Source organism: Pantherophis guttatus, chromosome 6, assembly GCF_059756535.1.
Source record: "Pantherophis guttatus breed Tessera chromosome 6, ASM5975653v1, whole genome shotgun sequence".
NCBI lineage: Eukaryota > Metazoa > Chordata > Lepidosauria > Squamata > Colubridae > Pantherophis > Pantherophis guttatus.
In genome coordinates, this window is record NC_142068.1 from 80,521,338 (window position 1) to 80,547,785 (window position 26,448).

Here is a 26,448-nt window from a genome sequence, read left to right on the forward strand (position 1 = left end):
ATATAAATGGAACTCACCTTGAAGTGGACAATATGCTTGATTTGGAATCTATTCTGAAGCATCAAGTATTCTGATAGACTAAAGTTTTGCAAAGATCTCTACATTTGGGTGGAGCACAACGTCTAAAATTCTCAGAGTTCCTGGGACAACAGTATCATGTCTTGTCTCCCTCTCTCAATAAGAAATAGGGAAAAAATAAAAAATGTAGAACTATGTCTCCCGCTTGTCTTTTTGTCAAATATCACTTTAAACTTTCCTGTAAATTTTGTCCATTTTTAGCTTCCAAATCCTTACAACTTAACAACTCAACAACTATTTGTTTAGTGAACATTCAAGATTATAATGGTGCTGACTGTTGTAGCATCCCTATGGTCATGCGATCAAAATTCAGATGCTTTGCAACTGGCATGATGGTTGCAACTCCTTTTGCAACCTTCTGGTAATCAAAGTCAGTTTTCAACTGTGTTACTAACTTAACAACTTTACAGTGATTTACTTAACAACTGTGGCAAGAAAGGTTGTAAAATGGGGCAAAACAATTGTTGCTTAGCAATGGACATTTTGGAGCGAATTGTGGTTGTAAGTCGAGGACTACCTGTAATGGTATGATTTTCATCCTGCTAATAAAGATGTTATGGACGATATTTTCTGGTGTGTAAAATTAATTGTTTTATTCTTGGTATTTTTAATATTGTGGTTGGAATGCACTTTTATGGGGGGGGGGAGCATTAAATACAAATTTTTGTGCTCACTCACATATGATTCCTGTAATGCAAAGGTGGGTTTCAGCAGGTTCTGAGCAGTTCTGGAGAACCGGTAGGAGAAATTTTGAGTAGTTCAGAGAACCAGTAGTAAAAATTCTGACTGGTCCCACCCCCATCTATTCTCTGCCTCCCGAATCCCAGCTGATCAGGAGGAAATGGGGATTTTGCAGTAACCCTCCTCTGGAGTGGGGTGGGAATGGAGATTTTACAGTATCCTTCCCCTGCCACGCCCACCAAGCCACACCCACAGAACCGGTAGTAAAAAATTTTGAAACCCACCACTGCTGTAATGGATGCAATCTTTTCGAAGTATTTGAATTGGACCCCTGGCAGTGTTTTTCCAATTGACAACTTTAAGCATCTGATTGGGGAATTCTGGGAGTTGAAGTCCACTCATTTTAAAGTTGCCAAAGTTCAAAAACATTGGTTTAGTGCTATCAAACCAAATGATTTTAAGGTTTTCAGTGGGCTGGACCCAGTGGTGGGATTCAGCCAATTCGTACCACTTCGGGAGAACCGGTTGTTAACTCTCTGAGCAGTTTGGTGAACTGGTTGTTGGAAGAAATCATTAGGGCAGAGAACCGGTTGTTAAATTATTTGATTCCCACCACTGGCTGGACCATATAATGCTGTCACTTGGTTAGTGTGTGAATTCAGCCATAGGACCCCGGGAAGAGCTCTTATAGCAACATAGTTTGTTTTCCTTCCTACGCTGATCTCCCCTGCAGACGGATGTTTGTAGGGTGTGGTCAAAAAAGTTAAAATGGCAGCTATGACCATGCAGTTGTCATAGCATGCTCTGCCCAATGTTTATATGCTGGATGCATTAAAAATGGGCTGTTTGCCTGCAGGTGGTCAGTTTCAGCACTGATCTATTTGCTCTTGTGCTTCTGTTACATATAGAGGCCCTTCCACTCTCCCACATTACTCTCTCAAAACCTTTTCCCTTTCAAACCACAAGTTTTGTAGTAAGGAGGGGGGAAAATCAGTTTATCTAGTGATTAAGCCATTAGGTTAGAAACCAGGAGGCAGTGAGTTCTAGTCCTGCCTTAGGCATGGAAGCAGGCTGGGTGACTTCGGACCAGTTATTCTTTCTCATCCCAACCCACCTCACTTTTTTTTTTTAATTTGATTTATATGCCGCCCTTCTCCGGAGACTCAGGGCGGTTTACAATGTGCTAAGCAATAGCCTTCATTCTTTTGTATATTTATACAAAGTCAGCTTATTGCCCCCACAACTGGGTCCTCATTTCACCTACCTTAGAAAGGATGGAAGGCTGACTCAACCTTGAGCCTTGGCGAGATTCGAACCTGCAGTAATTGCAGGCAGCTGGTCTTAATAACCAGCTTAATAACGGTGCCTTAGACCACTGTACTTCCAAGGCTCTTGATTGTTGTTGTGGAGAAAGTGGAAGAATGAAAGAGTATTGGATAAGTTCGCCATCTTGAGTTATTTATAAAAAAAACAAAGGCAGGATAACAATTGAATCAATACAGATCAGGTTGATCAACTCTTGATCATCTTATTATTCTGGAAGGTTGGAGTGAGCCAGGTGTTCTATGCTCCTTCCCCTACTATCCCTTATCCTATTTTGTTCACAGCTCAACTTCTGTATTTCACTCTTCCAGTGGAGGAGCGGTTTAGAGCCTCATGCGTCACAGAGCACACACCCCTAGATGGGGGTTAAAACTTTATAAATCATTGCCTGGAAGAAAACAGGTGCCTCAGTGGAAGCCAATATTGGTGTATGAGGATGAGGCCATTGTGTGTTTGCAGAGCCCATATTTCACAAGGTGTATCAGGAGGTGTCTGGGTTCTCTGGCAGCCACAGTGGGGATGGGGGGTGGGGGGGTAGTGGTAGTCCCAAAACAGATTGGCCAAACCAACTGGAGCCCAGTTCTATGAAGATGACTCCTTTATATCCCCTGGAAGGTCTTCTGTTGAGATAGGAGGTTAAATGCTGGTTTCATATTAGACTGGCTTCAAGTGCGTTACTGGCAAGACAACACAAAGACCAAGTTGTGAGAAGACATGAGAAATGGTTAGTGGGGCATAGCTGTACTGCAGCAAATGGAACATGTGGATGAACTAAGTCGCTGCGGCTATTTTCACACTGCAGGCAGAACCACAAGCTATAGGGAGTCCTCGTTTAGTGACTGCCTCAGACAGTGACAGTTCAGTTACAAGGGTGACTTTACGACCATTCTTGCATTTAAGACTTGGCAGGTTTATAAAGCAAAGGAAGGTCATAAGCAGTCACCGTTTCACCTACTGAATGTTTTGCTTAACTGGGTTGCTGGTTCCAATTGTAGCTAAATGAGGAATACTTGTAAAAGTACTGTATATTTTTTGCATCTATTCTACATATTTTCACATAAAATTATATTTTTATTTCAGGAATATTCTAGTCATGAACTTGCAATACTTTACCACTGAAAAATGTGGTTCATCCACCATCATTTTACTGAAATGTCTGGAATGTGATCCAAATGAAGGTATTTATATTTTGATGGTAACTTAATAAGCGTGCCTTGGCTGATTATATAAAAGATAGCCAAGAACAAGCATCGACTGAAGTTAAAAACTGTAACTTAGTGAATGTACAGGAAACAAAACATGAATATCAAAATCTATACAAATAAAAATGTAAATGTTCATTTGTTCAAAATCGTAAATCTTCGAAAGTTCTTCACTGATTGCTTTGAAATGTTGACACGTTGCATTCGAATATGCACGTTTTTATATACCTATATTATATAGATGTCACACCTGTGACAGGTAAAAACATGTTTTGAAAAACAGTGCTAAAAACATGTTTTGAAAAACAGTGCCATCTGTTGGACATAAAAACAACACACGCTATACTATATTTTTGGACTTTATTGTCGCAGCACCACAATGGCAGGCGCGAGCTGGGTCTTTTCCCCTCAGCGCGGCCGCCAAACCCACAAGCAAAATGGCGGCAAATGTCAACCACCGCGAAGCGTCCTCCCGACTAACGGAGTATCCCTGTTGGCAGGGACCCCGATGCCGCCTGTGGTGCGGAGAGCTGCGAAGGTGAAGGCGGTTATACCGGCAAGCCGGGAAACCAGTTCTTACACCCACGGCAAACTGGGACGGAGGCAAAGTAGGCGTGACCTGAGCTACAGAGGGAAATTATTGGCACTCGGTCAAAAAATATTGTATACCCATAAGACTGGGCCACAGCAACGTGTGACTGGGTACAGCTAGTAATGTAATAAAAACAAATAGAATGCTGGCAAGGAATTAGATTGAAGGGAAAGTGGATAAAGATAAAATCTGTCAATGGCTAACAACTGGGACATTAAAGAAATTGAAAGCTTGATTTTGGCTGCCCAAGAGTAAAATATTTGAATTAATGCAATTTAGGCCAGAACTGAAAAATTATCAAATGATTCAAAATATATATTGAGTAAAGAAGCAGAAGAAACATGGATCGTATATGAGTTAATGCAAGATTGCACAAACTGATTGTAAACAATCACCTTAACAGTCGCCAAAATGATTCACTGGAACATCTGTAAAAATTATGTACCAGTACAGGTAGTCCTTGACTTATAACAGTTCATTTAGTGACTGTTCAAAGTTATGTCGCTGAAAAAAGTCACACGACCATTGCAGCATCCCCATGGTCATGTGATCAAAATTCCATCACTTGGCAATGAGACGTATTTATGATGCAGTGTCCTGGGTCATGTGATCACCTTTTGTGACCTGACAAGCAAAGTCAGTGGGGAAGCCGGATTTAATTAAGGAACTTGTTACTAACTTAACAATTTTAGTGATTCACTTAACAACTCTGGCACGAAAGGTCATAAAAATGGGACAAAATTCACTTTAACTGTCTCTCTCAACAACAGAAATGTTAAGCTCAATTGTGGTTGTATGTTGAAGACTACCTGTGATGAAAAATTAGTGGGTTTAAAAATTAATTGAGAATGAGCAGATTAAAATATTGTGGGATTTCTATAGTCTTGGCTCCTAACGCATCAGATTTAACTGTGGCTGAAAAGACGACAGTGTGGATAATTGATGTGGCAATACCAGGGGATAGAAGACAAACAATTGGAGAAAAATCACAAAGTATCAAGATCTCAAAATCAGAGTTGAAAAATTACAGCATAAACCAGTTGCGAGGGTCACAGTGGTAATTGACACAAAGGGTGCCATACCAAAGAATCTTGGAAAATCTGTACATTGACAAAATTTCCATTTGTCAATTACAGAAGGCTATGCTGCTTGAATTTGCATATATACTTTGTTGATACATTATGGTACAACATCCTAGGTCAGAGATGGCTAATCTTTTTGCCATTGCGTGCCAAAAGCGGGGGGAATGTGGGCGGGGTCACACGCGTGCGTGCCCCCACCCATAATTCAATTCAGCCCCTCCACACATGCGCACGCGACAACCCCCCCGCATGACCCCTGCTTTTGGCATGCAATGGCACGGTGGGCCAGGTAGGCCCGTTTTTCATCCTCCCCAGGCTCCAGGGGCTTTCTTGGAGCCTGGGGAGGGCGAAAACAGCCTTCCCCACCCCCCCGGAGGCCCTTCAGAAGCCGGAAACAGCCTGTTTCCCGTCTTCTGGTGGGACTGGAAATTAGCTGGCTGGCGTGGCGCATGGGCGCTGGAGCTGAACTAGGGCAACACTGATGTGCCCACAGATATGGCTCCGCGTGCCACCTGTGGCACGCGTGCCATAGGTTCACCATCACGGTCCTAGGTTCTTGGAAAGAACTCAGTGCCTATTAAGGCCAACACCAACTAAATGAACTGGTAGCTGTGACTTCATAATTGTGTATAATAATAATAATAATAATAATAACAACAACAACAACAACAGAACAACAACAACAACCAACAACAACAACAACAACCATCCTAGTAAGTATTAGCTTTATTTTAAAAGAAATATATTTGACATAAACTAATGAATAACCACACGTTTATTTTTCCAAGACAGCATCCCTGAAGTTACTAGGATCTGAGCTTATTGTTATCAAATACAGCAGTAAAAAACAGTAAAAATGTTTATTACAAAGTATTCATACATTTTATGGAAGAAATAGCCAACATCTTACCTACTATTAGCACATATGTTCGTTTAAGACATTTACAGCAAATACATTAATAGATTTACAAACAGGTTCACAAATTTGGTTAAAAAAGGAGGAAAAATTAAACATTTATCACTGGTGTCAACTGAAGTAAGGAGTTTGAGGTAAGAGACTTTCTGCTGTGTAAAGTCTTCTTTATACCTTCTAAGTTCTTAAGGAAGTTGCTGCTTTTCTTTAGTCCATACAAGATGGCAGAATTAGCAGATACCATACTTTGTGCTCTGGAAAGAATGGTATTTTTAAAACAAAAGATTCACAAAAAAGGGTTTATTATACATAACAAATGTTCTTAAAAAACATCAGACAACTCCAAAACTTTTAGAAAAAATATTGGCTGTATGAAGGTTGTTCATCCAAAAATCTGTTTAATCTCTTTCATTTTAAGATTTCTTTATACAGTCTTATAAGTCATTTAGCTTCCAGAAATGTTCAAATATATAAAGGTTATGTTTTCTATGTTTACATGCTGTTCTATAAAGTTAACCAAATCCTTGGAAAACATACTGTATATATTTTTCCAAGTATGGGGGAACATAACCCAGTAGGCTGTTGCACTGTAACCAGTTTATATCCATCCTGCCTGATCTGTTTAGTTTTCTGTGCCTGAAATAGCCCTTATCCTTTGTAACTGTGAAAGGTTCATGACAAACCAATTGCAGCCAAAATACTTGTAAATTACCTCTTTCGGTACTTGTTAAGGCATTATAAAAACATACTCATACACCTACAATTAGCTTAATCCAGACTTGTGGTGAGAGCTACAGTATATATTGACTTATTATTTCATTTATATCCTGCTCAGTAAGATAACCAAACATACCAAAACCCAGTAACAACAGTAAACCTTCCTGTTGGTTAACACAATGAAGAAAAAAAATCATGAAAACAAGAGTCACATATGGCCAGAGGAGGATCTGCATATTTATCAATCCTACATCCTAAGTGTGCTTTTTCCAAAAAACAACTTGACTTTCTTGGTGTTTTCTTTGGACACATTTCTCTTCTTATCCAAGAAGCTTCTTCAATTCTGAACCAGAGAAGCTCCTTGGATGAGAAGTGAAATGTTTTCAAAAAATATCAAGAGAGTCCAGTTGCTTTTTGGAAAAAACACATTTGGGGCAACCATGGCCTGCACAATTGAGAATCTCCATAGAGTTTCCAGATCCTAGAGTTTCCAGAATAGCTAGGTATTGGGGGCTTTCCTGAATGGCAAAAAGGGATGGTGGTGACCTAACTTTGAGTAGAGTGCTATTCCAAAGGAGAGACAGTAAGAGAAAAGTCATGCATGCCTTGTGATCCCTGACAAAGACAATTCCTCAAGATGGGGTTTGAAACATACCCTTCCTACCAGCTCTTATTGGACAATTAGAAACACAAGCCTGGTCAGGTGTCAAGGCAGTAGGGCTTTAAAAGTGACAACCAACACCTTGATTTGCAACTGAAAGCCAACTGGCAATCAAAGCAGCTCTCACAGTAGTGATGTTACCTGAGCAGATCAGTAGGCCCTGCTATAGTTTACAGTAGTGGCCAAAATTGTGGAAACCTTTTGGGAAAAATGTATTTTCTAAAACTAGCTAATAGCACCACTTTTTTTTTTAGAGTAGTACCATAAAATTATATATCAATGGAAAGATAATTTAATCAAGAATGTAATGCAATAACTTATATGAAGGATTTGCTATTAGAATAGCAGTTACAGTATAAAAAAGAAAAATGAAGAGTAGAAAAAACGGGATATACAAAAATTATCACCATAAAAAAAATGAGATATACAAAAATTATCACCATAGAAAAAATGCGATATACAAAAATTAACACCATGTCAGTTAATACTTAGTTGGGTAACCTTTAGCATCAATTATGGCCTTACAATGTCTTCTCATGGAGTGAACCAAGCTTTTTAGTTCTGCAGCTGTTATAAGGTGAAACCAAGATTGAATGATTGCTTCTATTAACTGGGTTTTATTGCTGAGTCGCTTCTGACTAACAAGTTTCTTTAGTCGGCTCCATAGATTTTCAAGTGGGTTAAGATCTGGGCTATTCCCAGGCCATTCCAGCAGTGGAATAGGATTATCTTGAAACTCCCCCCAAAAAAGTGATGATGTTAGCCATCAAACCTCAAAAATACACTTTTCCCAAAAGGTTTCCACAATTTTGGACACTACTGTATGATGTTCAAGGACAGGTAGAGATGAAAAAAATTAAATTCAACAATTCAAGTAACATTTTTCCAGTATACCTAACCTTGAAGACCATACTAAGTGTAATAGATGGAGAGGTGCAATAGAAATAGCGCTCCCATGTTTGCTCTTACCTGGGAGAATCTATCCCACTATCTCCTGTTATACTCTGGTTTCCTGTGCCTTGTAAGTGGTTTTGGCCATGTTGGATTTCCCGATCTAGAGGAGCATCCTCTGAGTTATCAAATGACTGTCGTGTTCCCACAAGGTTTGTCTTAATTTCCCAGTCTTTGGATGACAACATCAAGGAAGCTGTTTCCATAGCTACTTCGTTTGCCGACTTCTCCCACATTCTGTTCTCTGCTTCCTGCACCGCACTGAACTCAAGGACATGCCTTTCAGTATTATCAGTTCTCTGGCCTCGACCATAAATACCCTCTTTCTCTTCATTGTTTTTAGAAGACACTTGATGACACATACAAGTTTCTCCTGCCAAGTTCATTTCATCATATTCCTTTAAGCTATCCTTTGATTTACTCTGACTAAGAAAACCACTGTCTTCATGTTGGTATGCATCAACAGTATCTGTATCATTTGGGTAGCTTCGAAAGAGAGGTTCATCCTTTTCTTTTCCCAATACTTTTGAACTCGTATCTTCTCTTACGTCATTCCATTTTTCTGACTCTGTTCTATATTGGAGTTGATAAGATTTCAATTTGGGTGATTCAGTTTCTTCTTCCTGGACAAGGTCATTATACAGAGGACTACGGGCAGCATCATTATCCACTTTTTGATATTGAACTGGATCATCATAAATGAATCCCTCGTACTGTGGATTCACAGACTCGAGCCATTGGCTTGTGTTCTTGGACTGTATCTCACTCCTAAAGTCCTTTTGTCTGTGTGCGGCGACAACTTCAGACTGTTTAAATTGGCAGATTATACCTGTATCAGTGGGAAGATAGCAATCTGAATGCTGACTTGGTAAACTGCACGTGTTTGCTTTATCACGGTGCATTTGAATAGATTTTTCTGGATACATTTTCTCTTCTTCATTTTTGAATGTAGGGTAAATGTTAGAAGCCTCTTGCATCTCCATTGCATTTTGGGAGTTCGTCCCTCTTTGGAGATTACACTTACAAGTGGCTCTCTCTGCCAAGGATGTGAGCGTGCCATCTGTTCGTAAAGCTGAGCATTGCTGGTGATCTAAGTGTTTTTTCTTTTCCTCTTCAGCATCACACTTCCCCGAGACTTTAGCTTTACAGTTCATGGTTCTTGAGGAATCTAAAGAGTGGGACCATGAATGATGCCTCTCTGATCTAACAGCCTTGGAGTTTATATCATAATTTTTCTGACTTTTGTAACCTTTTGATGACTTGTTCCTTCTATTTGGAATATCTTGAAATGGATTATTGATTTCCCTTTTATATAAAAAGTGAGGCTCCATATCTAATGCATCCTCATCAACTGGCTTTCTATTGCAAACCATCGTTTCGCTTGTAAGATGACATAATGGATGTTCAACAGAGCTTGCCAAATTGTCATCAGCCAATACCACTTCACTGGTTTTATATTTCCCTCGTTTTTCTTTAATATGCTGCCCCTTCCTGTGATACTTTGAGGCTTTATTCTGTTTTTTCCAACTGTATGCTTTTGAAAAATGTTTGTGCTTCATTGTTAGTACTTCTGTAGAGGTTCCTTTGCTGATATACTTCTTCTGTTCTTCCATTTTCCGCATTAGTGCTGTATGTTTAGTCAAGTTGTCAACAGTCAATATAGGATTGATGCGCTTGATGATTTCATGTTCAACATCCCGTGGAATGTTCTCTAAATTATCTTCGTCTCGGACCGGCCATTTCTCAGGAGGAAACTGAGCAGAAAACGTAGAGTGGGATTTCTTAGCCTTTTCTTTCTTGGAAGTGTTGCGCCAAAAGAGGCTAAGACTAAACTTTTTAGCCTTATCTTTTCCCTTTGCGGAAAGTACTGAGTGGGAGATTCCATCAGCAAGTGACTCTGTACTTGGTTTTGGAACTGAAGATCTAGATTCACAGGAATCTTTTTGACTTTTCCCATTTGGCTCCTGGCTAATTAATTCCTGACATTTTGTTGGTTTCACTTCATTGTCCCCAAGGAAACAGTAACAGGATCTACAATGTGATACAACAGGCAAAGGATCTGGTGTCAGCTCTGTAGCATCTTCCATGCTTACCAAGTATGTGAAAGGAGGCTGGGGAAGGCATTTGTCTTCCAGCAAGGCCCTCTTGTTGCTCTTCATAGTATTATTAGAGATAAAATAGGTATTTGGGGTTACTATGAAGTATCCTTCCCCAGTATGGTATATCTTTCGCTCTTTAATTAGCATCCCAAGAGTACTGTAGAGAATATCATGGGTTGGAGTTGCAATACCTAGAATAATAAGGATAATAATCTTTATTAGGATTCATTCAACATGTAGAATATTTTATTTCTATTAGTTTTTCATACAATCACAGTATTACAGAACAAGATATTATGTCTCTATCCATCATCTCTTAGCCTAGTATAAACTGGGGAAATAGTAACATAGAAATAGATATATAATAGAATTTATTATAACCATAGATATACTAAGGTTAGGAGGTGGAAGATTGTGATTAGGCATATTTGAATGTATTATTATGATTAACAGTGTGCAAAAAGTATAATGGAATTTATAGCTCTTAAAGACTACAAATTCAGGGGACTCAGAGATATAATTCCGGGACCGATTAAATTTTATTAATAAATGATGATATAATCCTGTGTCTTTTCCCCCAGAATTAAATGTCATTGGTTTCAGTTAGGTCTTCTTTATTCCTAAATACTGTATATACAGTGTCTTTATAAAATGAAAAACAAATTTGAAACCTTCACTGCGCACAAAAAAGTTTCCTAATCAAAAAGACCAAATAAGAGTTTTAAGGTGATATTATTCCCCCATTATGTGATGGGCTGTAATTTCCACTGGCCATGAAAAGGTTTGTGATTGCAAAAATGCGGTAAAGCATACACTAAAACAGTGATGGCAAACCTATGGCACGCGTGCCACAGGTGGCACGTGTAGCCATATCAGTGGGCACGCAAGCTCAGCTCCGGCGCGCGTTCTGGGCCCACCGGAAGTAGGGAAACAGGCTGTTTCCTGCCTTCGGAGGTGGTGGGGAAGGCCTGTTTTTCTCTCTCCCCAGGCTCCAGAGCCTTTCTAGGAGCTTGGGGAGGGTGAAAACAGCCTTCCACACACACCCCCGGAGGCCCTATGGAGGCTGGAAATGGCCCATTTGTCGACGTTTCCGGAGGGCCTCTGGGGGAATAGGGAAGGCCATTTTCACCCTCCCCAAGCTCCTAGAAAGGGTCTGGAGCCTGGGGAGAGGGAAAAACAGGCCTACCGGGCCCACTGGGCCATAGTGTGCCAGGAGTGGGAGGAGGGGGGGTCGCACGCGCATAGAATTATGGGTGTGCGACACACACACACCCGCACTCCTGGCACACAAGGGCAAAAAGGTTAGCCATCACTGCACTATAAGCTGTACTTTGGATCTGAATTCAAAAAGGTGCTTCAAAATGCAAGTTAAAGGTGCATCTACAAAGCTTCAAGGTTCCCCTGAACAGAGGACATACATAAATTACTACCAATGATGAAATCTGGGCCCTTAGTCTATCTTTAGGCTGAAGGAGGTAACCCTCTCTAGAAGCTGATTTGGGATCTGTTAAATAACAAATTATATTTTCTGGAGGGAAGCAGGCAGATCCTTCAACTGGAGCAGAAAAATATCTTGAGCAGGCTGGAATATAATTTCATTTATTGCAGTGCAACTGTACTAATAGAACTGATCTGTGATTTATATATTTAAGTTACATTTGGTATCTCACTGGAAAAAAAATAAGGATTTCTTTTTTTACCAGCACAATTTTTGCTATAAAGATGCCAAATACAGGTAAATATACAGTTTAGATGAAAAAGCTATCTGGACAATCCAACAAGGAATAAAGATTGCTTGTTGAAGATACTGAGTTTGACTACAGTGATGAAAAAAAGAAAAGAAAAGAGATATATAAAGTGGAGTATGTTGACCAGAATTTTAAACAAAAATAACTTCATATTAAAATGTCGCAGATCCCTTTTGAGTTGTACACCTTCAAGCTTTTATATGGAACAACTGTATACTTAGGAGTCCAATGTGGCGTAGATTTTATCTTTAAATGCCAGTAGCAGGATGCTTTCTCCCAGTTGAACAATAGTGGGCAGCAAATACATAGTAACATTGCAAATGACCTACTAAGTAAACCGTAGCTTCTTCTAATGGAAGCTTGTGATTAGTTGACCGGTTCATTGCATGTTCATTAGCTGAACTTCTTTTAAAAATATCAAGCAGAAGAATCACAGTACTTCACCACACAAGTTACTGGGACTGCTTTGGGGGTTAGGAAACAAACTGCTTTGTCAATCCTAGGATTATTGGGCTGCAAAAATCTGAGTGGAGATGGAAGCAAATGAAGGTACTTTACTCCTTCTTGTCAGAACTGTGATGGTTCTCATTTCAAAATACACTGCTCAAAAAAATAAAGGGAACACAAGCAGAAGACATCCCAGATCTGAATGAATGAAATAGCCTTATTAAATACTTTGTTCGTTACATACAGTAGTTTTGTGTTCCCTTTAGTTGTTTGAGCAGCGTATAAACTACTGTATGTAAAGAACAAAGTATTAAATAAGGCTATTTCATTCATTCAGATCTCGGATGTCTTCTGCTTGTGTTCCCTTTATTTTTTTGAGCAGTATATATTGGATGTGCTCCCTGAATCATCTGCTACCAGGGACTTGATAATTCAGTGACCACTGTGTCAGATAACATGTTTTCTTGATGAATAGCTGTCCATCTGACATATACGATTCTAGATGACTTACAACAATTAAAAACCAACAAAAAGTAGAAATAAATGCAACAAATGCACAACTGTATTAGAAACACTATTAAAAACTCAAACACAAAATGATAGGTGAACACCAATCATACATCCCATTCAATACAGATAGTTCTCAACATACAACCATTCCTTCAGCGACCACTCAAAGATACAACAGCGCTGAAAAAGGTGACTTATGACGGTTTTCCACATGACCATTGCAGTATTCCCCATAGTCACATGACCAAAATTGGCAACTGGCATGTATTTATGATGGTTGCAGAGTCCTGAGGTCACATGATCACCGTTTGTGAATGGTGGGGAAGCCAGATTTACTTAATAACCCTGTTGCTAACTTAATGATTCACAGTGATTCACTTAACAACTGTGGCAAGGAAGGTTGTAAAATGAGGCAAAACAACTGTCTTGCTTAGCAACAGAAATTTTCGGCTCAATTATGATTGGCGTCAAGGACTACCTGTACAATTACTTGCCAGCTCGTCATTTCTAACAGTGTTTCCTAAGATCTAAAAGGGTAGAGGCCAATCTGAGTTTCAAGGGAATGATGTTCCAAAAGAAAAGCACCAGGGCAGAAAACAGCCCATCAGATGATACCCCTTAATAGATGAAACCTATAACATGCCTCATAGGGGACGTGGTGGCTCAGTGGCTAAGATGTTGAGCTTGTCAATCAGAAAGGTCGGCAGTTCGGTGGTTTGAATCCCTAGCACTGTGTAACAGAGTGAGCCTCTGCCAACCTAGCAGTTCGAAAGCAGGTAAAAAATGCAAGTAGAAAAATAGGGACCACCTTTGGTGGGAAGGTAACAGCGTTCCGTGCGCCTTTGGTGTTTAGTCATGCCAGCCACATGACGACGGAGACATCATCAGACAGCGCTGGTTTAGAAATGGAGATGAGCACCGCCCCCTAGAGTAGGGAACGACTAGCACGTCTGTGCGAGGGGAACCTTTACCTTTATAACATGCCCCTCCTGCTGGATCTGATGGGACAGGCAGATGTAACTAGGGAAGGATACTCCCTCAAATTTCATGCCACATATGGTTTTATACGTCATTACCAGCACCTTGAGCAGCATCTGGAAGCACTTTGCAGTCAGTGGACCAATTTTCTGGAGTTACTGCTGGGGGGCTAGCTGAGAGAGGGCCAAATGACAGGGAGAGGAAAAGGATGTTGACATGTCTTTTGTGGAAATGAGCAGTTCTTCCCAACACAATGGGAAGAGGCTACATATCTCTGCGTGCTCACTGGATACAGAGGAATTATGTGTATCTTGGGAAGAGCTGGCGTCACTCTGAGGTCTAAGCTCCAAAAATGCCAGGGATAACAAGGCAGCTTCAAATGTGTATTTCCAGGTTTATATTATCAGTCTTAGGATGAAACAAAGCAAGACATTGTTTTACATTTTGATATGCAAAGGGAATTAACACGGCTCCCCCATTCCCAGGCAGTATCTAGCATTTCACTCTTCTCACTGCAGCCTGAACTGAAAGTTTATATTCAATACCCGCAACCCTCTATTTAGTCAATTACCTGGGTAGTATTTTCCCAACTGATGCAGTAAAGCTTCCTGTGTAACTGTAATATGAGCTGCATTCATATCAGATATAGCACAACACAGGACCTCTGCCAAGGGAACAAAATGAGACTGGGAAATTGGATTCATATGCACTGGAGAGACATCACCTACAATGAAGAAAAAAAGGGGGGGGGAGTGAAGGAGACACAAGAAAAAAATTAATTTTTGTACTTTTTGAGTATTTTGTCCTGTCCTCCCCCACCCCCAGTTGCCTTTAAAAGCTAAGCTTTTAAGTTAGTCTGAGAAAAATCGTCAAAAAATAGCTATAGATATCGCACTCCTACCCTCAAAACGACGCTATAGAGCACTGCACACCAGAACAACTAGACACAAGAACAGTTTTTCCCCAAACGCCATCACTCTGCTAAACAAATAATTCCCTCAACACTGTCAAACTAGTTACTAAGTTTGCATTGGTGAATGATTACTATTAATCTTCTCATCGTTCCTATCACCCATCTCCTCCCACTTATGACTGTATGACTGTAGCCTTGTTGCTGGTATCCTTAAGATTTATATTGACTGTTTCCCTATGACTATCATTAAGTGTTGTACCTTATGACGAATGTATCTTTTCTGCTATGTACACCGAGAGCGTATGCACCAAGACAAATTCCTTGTGTGTCCAATCACACTTGACCAATAAATAATTCTATTTTAGTTATGTTCTACCTCATGCTGGTCAAGAGAAGTTTTAAAAGAAGCTGCATATGCGGAGGGTTGAATTAGACATCTGCAATTATGGGTAACTGTTCAACTCTACATCTTTTAACTTTCATTAAAGAAATAATGTAGGCTAATACATTTATTCAAATCCTTAGCACAGAGGCGCATGCTATTTCAGGTCTCTTATTTATTCTGTTCATATTTTATAAACATCCACCTGACAGAGGGACCATTAAAGTCTTTCTTGAAATTATACGAAGCGTCCAACCTACATGGTAGCTTAGAGATGGTTGTAAGAGCCTTTCTAAGATATGTGAGCAACATGATACAATTCGGAGTTAGAAATTACAGCAAAGCTAATCTTCTAGAACGGCTCTGACAATTTACAGCTCAACGCTTAAAAAAAAAAAATCTCTGAGATCATTTTTCTTAAGTCAACAAAAAACAACAGTCCCTTTCGAAGAAGCTGTTAAACAGTTCTTGACCTCTGTTTTACCAATTGCTGTGCTTATGTTTAACAGAATGCCTTCAGAGAAGTTCCAGAGAATAACTTCCTCAGTGACGTTGCTAGGTTACTTCCACCAAGGATATAAATCAGGGTCAGCTTGCTTTGTATGAAACAGAAGCGTGCACACATGCATACACACGGAACGGATTACTGTAAACAGAACTGGTTTCACACTTACCTGGAAAGGACACCTTAAATGTTTTTATTCTTTCCATATTATTTATTTTCTCAGCGCTGTATTGTAAAAATTTCTTACATAGGAAATAACAAAATATCAAGGGTAATAGAAGGGACCTTGGAAGTCTTCTAGCCCAACCTCCTGCTCAAGCTGGCTGTCCAGCCTCTTAAAAAGCCTCCAGTGATGGAGCATCTACGACTTTCTTCAGTTTTTACTCTGCACTAAAAGTTGGCTCTCTCTGCTGAGGTGAAATCAGCAACTTTTATTAAGTCAGAGAAGCCAAGTCTTAATATTATGATTCCAGTCCAATATTTGTAGAAAGGAAAAGCAATTAAGAAGACAATGCTAGTTGTGCTCTAGTCATTGCAGAAGATGGGCAGGGGTGGTCTGCTGGGAGTTCGCAGGGGTTCGGGAGAACCTCTAGCTAAGATTCTGTGCAGTTCGGAGAACCCCCAAATCCCACTCCTGGCTGGCCCCGCCAACCCCGCCCCTCCCAGGAATCCCCATGAGGCCTGTTTTGGATGCAGGTAAGTGCAGGTCGTGCACAGAGGCTCGGGGAGGGTGAAAAACGGGCCTACCGGAAGTTCAGGAAGGGGGCCTCCGGAGCATGGGGTGGCCGTTTTCGCCCTCCCAGAGGCTCAGGGAGCCTGGGGAGGGCAAAAATGCGCCCTCACACCATGGTGCAGGAGGCCGACTAGGCCACACCCACCATGGCCACACCCACCCAGCAACTGGGCAGAGAACCCCTTGCTAAAATTTTTGAAGCCCACCCCTGAAATGGGGTTGAATCATTTCATGATTAGTATTTATCTGATGTTATTATGGGGCATAGTGGAAACTGACCCAAAGGCCTGACACCTTAACATAGGCAAAACAATTTTGTCTGCCTCAAAACCCTTCTTCTCTGCCCAGCCTCTATCACTGGACAGAAGGCATATCAGGTCTTTCAATCATTATTTACAAACCAAAGTTCCAAAATGTTACTAAATCCAATCTTTTCCTCAGCAGACAAATAACAACATGGATCAAGGAGGAGGAAATAGATTAGCTGGAACATTTCAGAATACATCATGGAAACCGAGAGTTTAGTGAACAATATCAGCTATTTCATGGATTCACATCTACTTTGGAAATCTGAAGTTTTCCTACTGATTCTCCAGTTCTTACTGACACCACATAAGCAAACTCCACATGATTTCTTTTCAGAGGAATGAAAAGATGCTCCTTCAAAAATTTTCCAATATTCATAAAAAAGAAATCAGCCAGTTTTCCTTCTGTACAAATTTCAGTTAGCATCCCTTCCCCACTTCAACAGTCCTATATGCTTGAATAATCTAGCATCAAAAAATTATATAGGAAGAAGTGGCGCTAAATATATACTGCTTATCATCATCTTAGGAAGAAATGAAACACAACTTCTTGTAACTTATCTTTAAAGCTTACCAAGAATATTTTTTTTGGCCTTGAGAAAGAGCGAACCTGTCATTCATGACAGAAACCAAATCCAAGCCCTGCTGATTGTTAAAATTAGGGGGAGAAATGGGGGGGGGGGAAGACGAGAGGGATTTATTTACTAAAGCAGTCCTAGGCAACTTGCCAAAGATTAATGTATAATTGATGCACAAATGATTTTACCTGCTTATACAACACAGCTAATTGCTTGCATACACAAAACCGGGTAACGTGTTTTCGGGGTATAGAGTGAAACTCAAATGTGGGAAAGTCATTTTCATTACAGGGGTCAGATAAAAAAATACACACTGGACAAAAAAGTCTCTAGACACACTTTACCCACATAAAGAGGTGTTTTGTTCTACTCCCTGAAATTTGAGCTTTGCTGGGTTTAGCAGTGCCTTGACTGAGCAGATATTACATTTCTATTTTTTATTCAAATTAAAATGTGGCATAACTCAGGTCTTCAGTGTTCTGATCAACAGATCTGTCTTGTGGGAATTCAATGTCACTTTTTTTTTTAATCAAAGGTAAATACTGGTTACATTTAAGACCAAATTTTGGCTCTTCCAAAAGAACCTTGTAATATGATCGGTACCCGATTACAATTTTGTCACAGAGCACCAATCGGAAAGTAGGATCCTTTGTTCTTTGGCTTATTTGTAAAACCCTTTTTTTTTTCATCATTTTTTTTCCTCCAGATAATCAATTCCGACAGAAATATCAAAATTTCAGCTGTATGAGAGTATGCATTTCACACATTTCAAAATATGCTTCTTCCTGCCATTGTACCCTCAAACTCTACCCCTCAAGATTTTTCAAAAGCAGTCTAGTGAAATAAAAGTTAAAAATACCTATAATTAGTCCAGATCTAAAAGAGATTTCTGAAGGTTACTGGAGATATCAGAGTCAACCTCACAGTAAGAGTTAAGGGCATCAAAGATCTCCACACCTTTGAAGATATGTATTTCCTGCAGTGGTGAAATTCAATTTTTTTTTACTACCGATTCTGTGGGCGTGTCTTGGTGGGCGTGGTGTGGCTTGGTGGGTGTGGCAGGGGAATGATGATTCAAAATCTCCATTCCCACCTCACTCTGGGGCCAGCCAGACGTGGCATTTGCAGGTTCTCCAAACTACTCAAAATTTCCGCTACCGGTTCTCCAGAACCTGTCAGAACCTGCTGGATTTCATTCCTGATTTCCTGTTCTGAACTTCCATCTTAATGGGATGTCCCTCTCCCCCAAAATGGGGTGTGTGTGTGTGTGTATTGGAGGAAAGGGAAATAAACAACAGGAGATATTTAAAGGATGATGAAACTGCTGCTGGGTGACCTTGGGCCAATCCATTCCTCACCTGTAGGAAAAAGGAGGAGACCAAGGCAAACCATTTCTGAAAATGCAGCCAAGAAAACTTGTCCAGGCAGGTACTAAGACTCAAAACTGACTTGAAGGCACACATGCACATCAAAGAATCTATTATAAGTCACATTTTATATACAATATAAAGGCAAAGCTCTTCTATAAATCTTTACTTACAAAGAAAATTAAACATTCAAAATCCCATTGAAATTGATGGGATTTAAATTATTTACAAGGAGCTTGTCCTAGGTAGCTACAATTAATTTATAATAAGTATCTCAGTGGATTTTAATAATTTACTGTAGTTTAGGACCATATGTAACTAACATTTTAATAACTTCAACTAAGTCCCTTGTGCTCACCGAATTCGCAATTTTGAACAGCTTCTTAAATCAGAAAGCCTATTAAATTATCTCCCAATCCTCTAGCTGCTTGAGAATTTTACATGAAGTTATAACGTTTCCTTCCAAGTCTGACTTGGTCTTGGATCACAGATAAGTATCTTTATTATAATCATTCACTTGACTAGTCAGTGCAGGTAGTCTTTGACTTACGTCCACAATTAGGACTGGAAACTCCATTGCTAAGGATTATGGTTATTAAGTGAGCTGTCCCAAAACCATGATTGATTTTATGACATATTGCCAGGGTCGTTAATCAGATGAGGAGGTCATTAAACGAATCCAGGTTCCCCCATTGTCTTGGTTTGTCAGAAGCTGGCTGGGAAGATTGCAAATGGTGATCCATTGTAAATGCATGCCAGTTGCTAATCACGATGTTACTGCAGGGACGCTGTGATGGTTGTAAATGCAAGGAAACTGGTCATAAGTCATTTTTTTCAGTGCTCTGTAACTTCAACCAGTTGCTAAACAAATTATCATAAGTCAATGAGTATCCTTATATCATACTGCAGTTTATTTGAACTGATGCCTTTTTTTCCTATGTAGCTGTTGCCGGTGTTTTTTTCTTCTTCAAACCATCAATACACTATTTGTATTTTTATGTATTTATTATATATACTGTACATCTTTTTTTCAGGAGTTCAATATGACATATCTGACATTCCCTTCTCCCCTTTTTTCCCTACAAGAAGATCAATTTGACCCTGGGTCTCCCTAGTGGTAGTCCATTACCTTGACCACTCCAAAATGCTGGCTTAATTTCAGAGCTTTTAAGCAAGCAATAGCTAATGAAGTTTTCTACACTAATTTATTAAAAAGGCAACTTTAAATTAATCTCATTCTTGGAGTAGGGATGAGAGGAAGGTAACACCCAGGGGACTTGTCCAAAAAAGGAAAAGTTTGAAGTTGGGTGCACCTGGAACAAGATAGCCTTACACAACCCGTTTTTAATTATTATTTTCATTTTCTGAAGCCACACGTAATTTTACTAACGGTTTTTTTTCCACCCCATGGAAAACAGCATTACCTGTTGATTTGAAATGTATGTGTGCCAGGACATGTAAGATCAGCCCTTTCCTTTATTAACATATGAAGCTTCAGAGGAAGAATAAACAGATGAGAACTATCTAGTCAGCAGGATTCCTTAGGCCCTGGTTACTCCTTTGTCAAATGAAGCAAATCTTCATTAACATCAGTATAGGATTAACTCAGGGTTTAAGAAGGGGAATAATGAGGAATACGCATTCCATTTCAAAGTTAATTTCTAACCAAGGCTTTCTCTCTTACTTCCACAAACACACGTTTTTTGTTTTGTAGATGTGCTTTAATTTGGTCCGAAGTGATTTTTGCCCCTGTACCTTCCCCCTGAAATTTCTGTTTATTGACAACAACAAAAAACAAACAGCCTGCATTGTTGCAGTACAATCTAGATCCTATTGTGAAACCATATATCTTTGTGTGCAGGAAAATCATGAACTGAGAAAATAAACAGGCAGAAGCGTTAGCAGTGGAGAGTTGCAGAATATATTTCTGAGGTGTTTCAACAACCTTCAAAAATAATTAGAGTTAATTAATTACTTGTACCGTATTTAAAACCAAAATCAAAGTATCAAACTTAGTTGGCCCTTTGTTATAACTTCAGCTAAAATCATTTTCTTTTTAATAATTTTCTTAATTTCCTGGTCTTTGTTACATTTGACAATATTGGGCATTATTACAATAATCGATGAGCTTAAATTCTGAAGGAACATCTCTCACCACGCTTTTCATTTACTGATCTATTTAATGAATTTATATCTCAATCTTTCAAGAATGATCCTCAAGGCAATTGAGTAAAATATAAAACTAAAGTGTTAAAAAGTTTAAAGCATGCATCTTACATCACAATACATTTACATCATAACATTCTTTATCATGAGTGACAGCAGATAAAACTGGAATTGAACCTGAGCAGAGTTTGAATTTGGAGTTTTTGGTTGAGTTTATGAATATACAGTAGGAACCTAATTAGATCCAACAAACTTCTGTAGAATTTCTTTTTTCTTTTTAATTTAAAGAAAACCACGGGATCACTGCATTTATGGCTGCATGTTCTTGAAAACAAATCCTTGTCACTAACTAGATTTTTGTTTGGTCTTGGTCTGCTTGATTTGATTTACAGAATTCAGGCTACAGTAATATTAATGAAAATAACTTGCTATGTAAGTGCTAAGGAAATACTGATGGATGAAGGCACATGGTGGAAAGGAAAGGTTAGGTAAATTATATCTACTTTCGTTTGCTTTTGAATTTTCCTGAGGTAATCTGGCTGGCCACTGTTAGGAAAGGAAAGTCAAACTATCAAGTCAAACTCCACTTTTGATGACTTTGCAGACATTCCCATTAAGTTGTTTTGGCAAAAGTATGGAAATGGTTTGAAGTTTTCTTCCTCCTCAATGTTTTTCCACCACCCAGTCCACCTTAAAGCACTATTATTCCTTGGAACTCACCCATTCACATGGTTATTAGTTCTGAATCTAATGAAAGAGCTTTCAGTGTTAACAGAAAATGCATATTCTGGCTGAAAAAGGCTGAAATTTTATTTGACATAAATAAAAATCTAACCTTAACATCCAAAGAACAGCCCCCCCCCCCAGCAATGATGGTTATCATTCAACCTCTGGTAAGAGAGAATTGAAAAGAAGAAATGAGCAAAAGTATCAGCAGAGGGAGAATTGATAGACAAATAAATATGTAGATTTAAAACCATCAAGGGGCCAGTTGCACTGCTTATTCCTTTCCCTTTTAATATTATACCGACTAGAGACCACACAGTTTATGGATTGTAATTTTAGTATAGTTAGACCATGTATAATTGACAGACTGGATTTTATCATACATTTTAGGTGTTATTTATTATTTTATACTAGCATTTTTAAATTGTATATTTACTGAGTGTTTTTATTTGTTCTGGTCTATGATTGTAATAAACTGAATTGAAACCATCAAGGAATGTAGAAAGCACCATTATGAAAAAATGATTACAAAAATGTGAACTTTAGTCCTTGCATTTTCAAACCTGTACTCAATGGCTTGATGGAATCAAACACATGGGAGACAAACCTCGAAAGGAATATAAACTTCAGGTTTATTCAGTTGGGTTAAAGGCATTTGCTAAAGAAACAGCTAAGGCAAGATTCACAAATGTTTGATGTTGAGCCCAAGCTCAGATATTCTCTTTGTAAAAATAACAATTCTCTGTTGAATAGGACAAAATGATTCTTCTAATTATATACGAAAGAGCCAGTTCAGTATAGTAGTGAAGGCATCGGGCTACAAACCAGGAGACTGTGAGTTCTAGTCACACCTTGGGCACAAAGTCAGTAGGCCCAAGATCACCCAGCCCTAGAAAGGAAGCAATAATCTAAAAACAATAATAAAAAGTCTTGCAAAAAAAAAAAAGTAGGCATCTGCTCAGGCAGTCTCCAAGAATCAGACACAAATAAACGGGGGGGGGGGGGGGGAGACATCAAAATCTAGGATATATAAATTTTCCTTCATTTACTTGCCCCATCTCATCAAAGGTTTTTAATTTTTTTTTAAAGCAAAAATTGTCAAGGTATTTAGAAGTGACTGCAGGCAAATTTCATCTGATATTCAAATTCACTCCAGAACATCATCAGTTCCATTATTTATTGGCAGAAAAAGGCTACAAATATAGTACAGTATATACTAAACAATTCAGAACAAGCATCCGTTACAAGTTCAAGCTTGCATCCATTAAGCTTCTACCGCTGGGACTCTTGTTTGATCAAAGTTTAATTTCAAGGCCCTCAAGAATTAAAAAGTGGTTAATTCTTAACCAGTCATTAACAAAAGTCATTCAACTGCTGTCTGATAAAGCTCTGAACCAAAGGAGGGTCTGGTACGTGTCCTCGTAAAAAGATCCTGGAAAGGAGGCTGAGAGCTAAATGAGAGTGCAATGAAGCTTTTCTGTTCCCATGCTCCTGGCCTTCTCCTCCAGAAAGGTGGGCCTTCCATGAAGAACAATGGGCTGTCCCATCAAGGGAGTTAGTTACAGAAGGTCTGTGTATGTGTAGAAGCAGATGAGACATTTGCAGAGAGAACTTTTAGTCAGGACCTGGTCCCTTAATCTACCGTGTTTCCCCAAAAATAAGACCCTGTCTTATATTTTTTTGAACCCCAAAATAAGCGCTTGGCCTTATTTTCAGGGAGGTCTTATTATTTTGGGGCGTGTGGAGCAAGACTCGCCGTCTTACCTGATTTCCAGCTCTGTCTCCCTAACCCTAACCAGAGGAAATGGCGGGGACCAGCACCGCATGCGGTTAAATATTTTTGGGGAGGGCTTATTTTTGGGGAGGGCTTATTTTCAGGGGGGGCTCATTTTAGCGCATGCGTTCAAAAACCCGATTGCAGTAAATAAGAAAGAATGGGGAAAGGTCACAAACGGATAATGTTTGTAAAATGATTTATAGTTATATTATTATATGTGAAGGAATATAGATAGAAATAAGGGATAATGGGACAAAAAGGATAAATATACTTAAAGAAGAGTAAGGGGAAAATGTAAATAATAGAAGACTACCGTTACAAAATTGTTGTAAAAAGGGAATATATGTTTTGTGTTTGTGTTCGTTATGTCCTGTTGTATTAAAAATAAAAAGAATTTTTTTTAAAAAACCAATTGCATTTATTATCAGGGGATGTCTTATTTTAGGGGAAACAGGGTACCCTTTGATCACTCTCTCTGGCAATGCCACCTTCATCCACGTTTCTTTCTGTTGTTATAAACTGCACAAAGTAAAGCAAGGCACCTCCTTGTTCCTCAATCCCAGTAGCCTCTTTGTTATCCTAGTTGACAGGAGCCAATACTCCAAAGTTTTTACTCTTACTAGAAACATGTGGCCTCTAATGTACCCTTAACCTAACCCGTCCCCAGTTATTATTTTTTTTTAAAAAATTGATTTATATGCCGCCCTTCTCTGGAGACTCAGGGCGGCTTACAAGGCGTTAAGCAATAGCCTTCATACTTTTGTATATTTATACAAAGTCAGCTTATTGCCCCCACAATCTGGGTCCTCATTTAACCTACCTTAGAAAGGATGGAAGGCTGAGTCAACCTTAAGCCTGGTGAGATTCGAACTTACAGTAATTGCAGGCAGCTGGTTAATCACAATGCTTTTAGTCTGCTGAGCTACCAGGCCTTTATACATACAGTATAATGGCTTTCCTTTTGAATTATGTATTTGTTATATTTTTTGTAACCACCCCTCTCTTATAGCAATAGCACTTAGACTTATATACTGCTTCACAGTTCTTTACAGTCCTCTCTAAGTGGTTTTGTGAGGGATGTGGTGGCTCAGTGGCTAAGATGCTGAGCTTGTTGATCAAAAGCTCAGCAGTTCAGCAGTTCGCTAGTGCCGCGTAATGGGGTGAGCTCCCGTTACTTGTCCCAGTTTCTGCCAACCTAGCAGTTTGAAAGCACATAAAAATGTAAGTAGAAAAATAAGGACCACCTTTGATGGGAAGGTAACAGTGTCCCGTGCGCCTCTGGCATTTAGTCATGCTGGCCACATGACCACGGAGACGTCTTCAGACAGCGCTGGCTCTTCGGCTATGAAATGGAGATAAGTACCGCTCACTAGAGTCGGGAATGACCAGCACATATGTGCGAGGGGAACCTTTACCTTTACTAAGTGGTTTACAAAAGTCAGCATATTGCCCCCAATAATCTGGGGCTTCATTTTACTGACCTTGGAAGGATGGAAAGTTGAGTCAACCTTGAACCAGTCAGGTTTGAACTCCTGGCAGTGTGAGCAGAGTTCGCCTGCAGTACTACATTCTAACCACTGCGCCACCATGGCTCATGGTGTTGCAAGAGCAAAGGAAGAGAATCAAGAAATACTACAGTAGTTCAAAAATAAAATAATATTTAAGGCACAAGAGAAATATACATGTAGAGAGAGCTATCCATATATTAGCTAGAGCTGGAAGCTTGTTGGAAAAGGAAAATTGTCATAGGTTTTTCCTAATATAAGAACAGAGAACACCTTTGGGGCTAATACAAGTAGCCCTCAACGAATGGGACACGGTGGCTCACTGGCTAAGACGCTGATCTTATCGATTGAAAGGTCGGCAGTTCAGCGGTTCGAATCCCTAGTGCCGCGTAATGGAGTGAGCTCCCGTTAACTTGTCCCAGCTTCTGCCAACCAAGCTGTTCGAAAGCACGTTAAAAAAAAAAAATGCAAGTAGAAAAATAGGGACCACCTTTGGTGGGAAGGTAACAGCGTTCCGTGCGCTTTTGGCGTTTAGTCATGCCGGCCACATGACCATGGCGATGTCTTCGGACAGCGCTGGTTCTTCGGCTTTGAAACGGAGATGAGCATCGCCCCCTAGAGTCGGGAACGACTAGTACATATGTGTGAGGGGAACCTTTAGCCCTCAATTTATGAGCACAATTGAGCCCAAAATTTTTGTTGCTAAGTGAGAAAGTTGTGAAGTGAATTTTGCCCCATGTTACAACCTTTCTTGCCACGGTTGTTAAGTGAATCACTGCTTTTAAGTTAGTAACACGGCTGTTAAGTGAATCTGGCTTCTCCGTTGACTTTGCTTGTCAGAAAGTTGCAAAAGATGATCATATGACCCAGGACACTGCAACCGTCATAAATATGAGTCAGTGGCCAAGCATCTGAATTTTTTATCATGTGGCCACAGGGATGTTGCAACAATGATAAGTGTGAAAAATGGTCATAAGTCATTTTTTTCAGTACTATTATAATTTTGACCGGCCATTAAATGAACTGTTTGTAAGTCAAGGATCTGTGACATGGGGGCCACGAGAGAGAAGGCCTTGTCCAAATACAATGAACCTTGGACAGAGAAGGAATTCTTTGCAGTTAAAAGACATTTTCAGATATCTTGACATATAGTGTTAATGAGCAAAGTGACAATTCAAAGATCTAAACAACGGAATATGGTATTCAAGAGAAGGTTTAAAACAAAGAGTCACCAATAACCCCCAAGAATATTAAAAGAAACCTGCCTTAATTTCTTTGTCAGGGTACGCAAGGCTGACATTTCACTTTTGAATAGAACAGGACGCTGGATAAAGAAGAATAAAAACTTAATATTGATATTCATTTGCATTTCATTGAAATTAAATGTACAGTTATTTTCTAATAATGTATTTAATCACAATGTCCACTTCTGACTTGAAAAATTCCATTCATCTGTAGCAATTGAAGTCCTTCTGCTAAAATTATTCCCAGGCTGCTCCTGGCTGACTT

The 26,448-nt window shown here is 39.5% G+C and overlaps 1 protein-coding gene and 1 long non-coding RNA gene across 2 annotated transcripts in view; one reads left to right on the plus strand and one right to left on the minus strand.

Annotated features, from left to right (window-relative positions):
• Positions 1–2,507: 2,507 nt before the first annotated feature.
• LOC148113176 (uncharacterized) lies at positions 2,508–21,766 on the plus strand. The gene is made up of 3 exons (XR_015728474.1): positions 2,508–3,260; positions 15,261–15,344; positions 16,957–21,766. It is a non-coding gene; the product is annotated as an uncharacterized LOC148113176 (long non-coding RNA).
• Positions 5,667–26,448, minus strand: part of STOX1 (storkhead box 1) — a 37,083-nt gene continuing 16,301 nt past the window's right edge. The window contains exons 2-4 of the mRNA XM_034438647.3: positions 14,554–14,706; positions 8,219–10,490; positions 5,667–6,125 (exon numbers count right to left, since the gene is read on the minus strand). Coding sequence (XP_034294538.2) covers positions 5,966–6,125; positions 8,219–10,490; positions 14,554–14,706 — 2,585 coding nt within the window. The 3' untranslated portion in view covers positions 5,667–5,965. The remainder of the gene's footprint in view (positions 6,126–8,218; positions 10,491–14,553; positions 14,707–26,448) is intronic.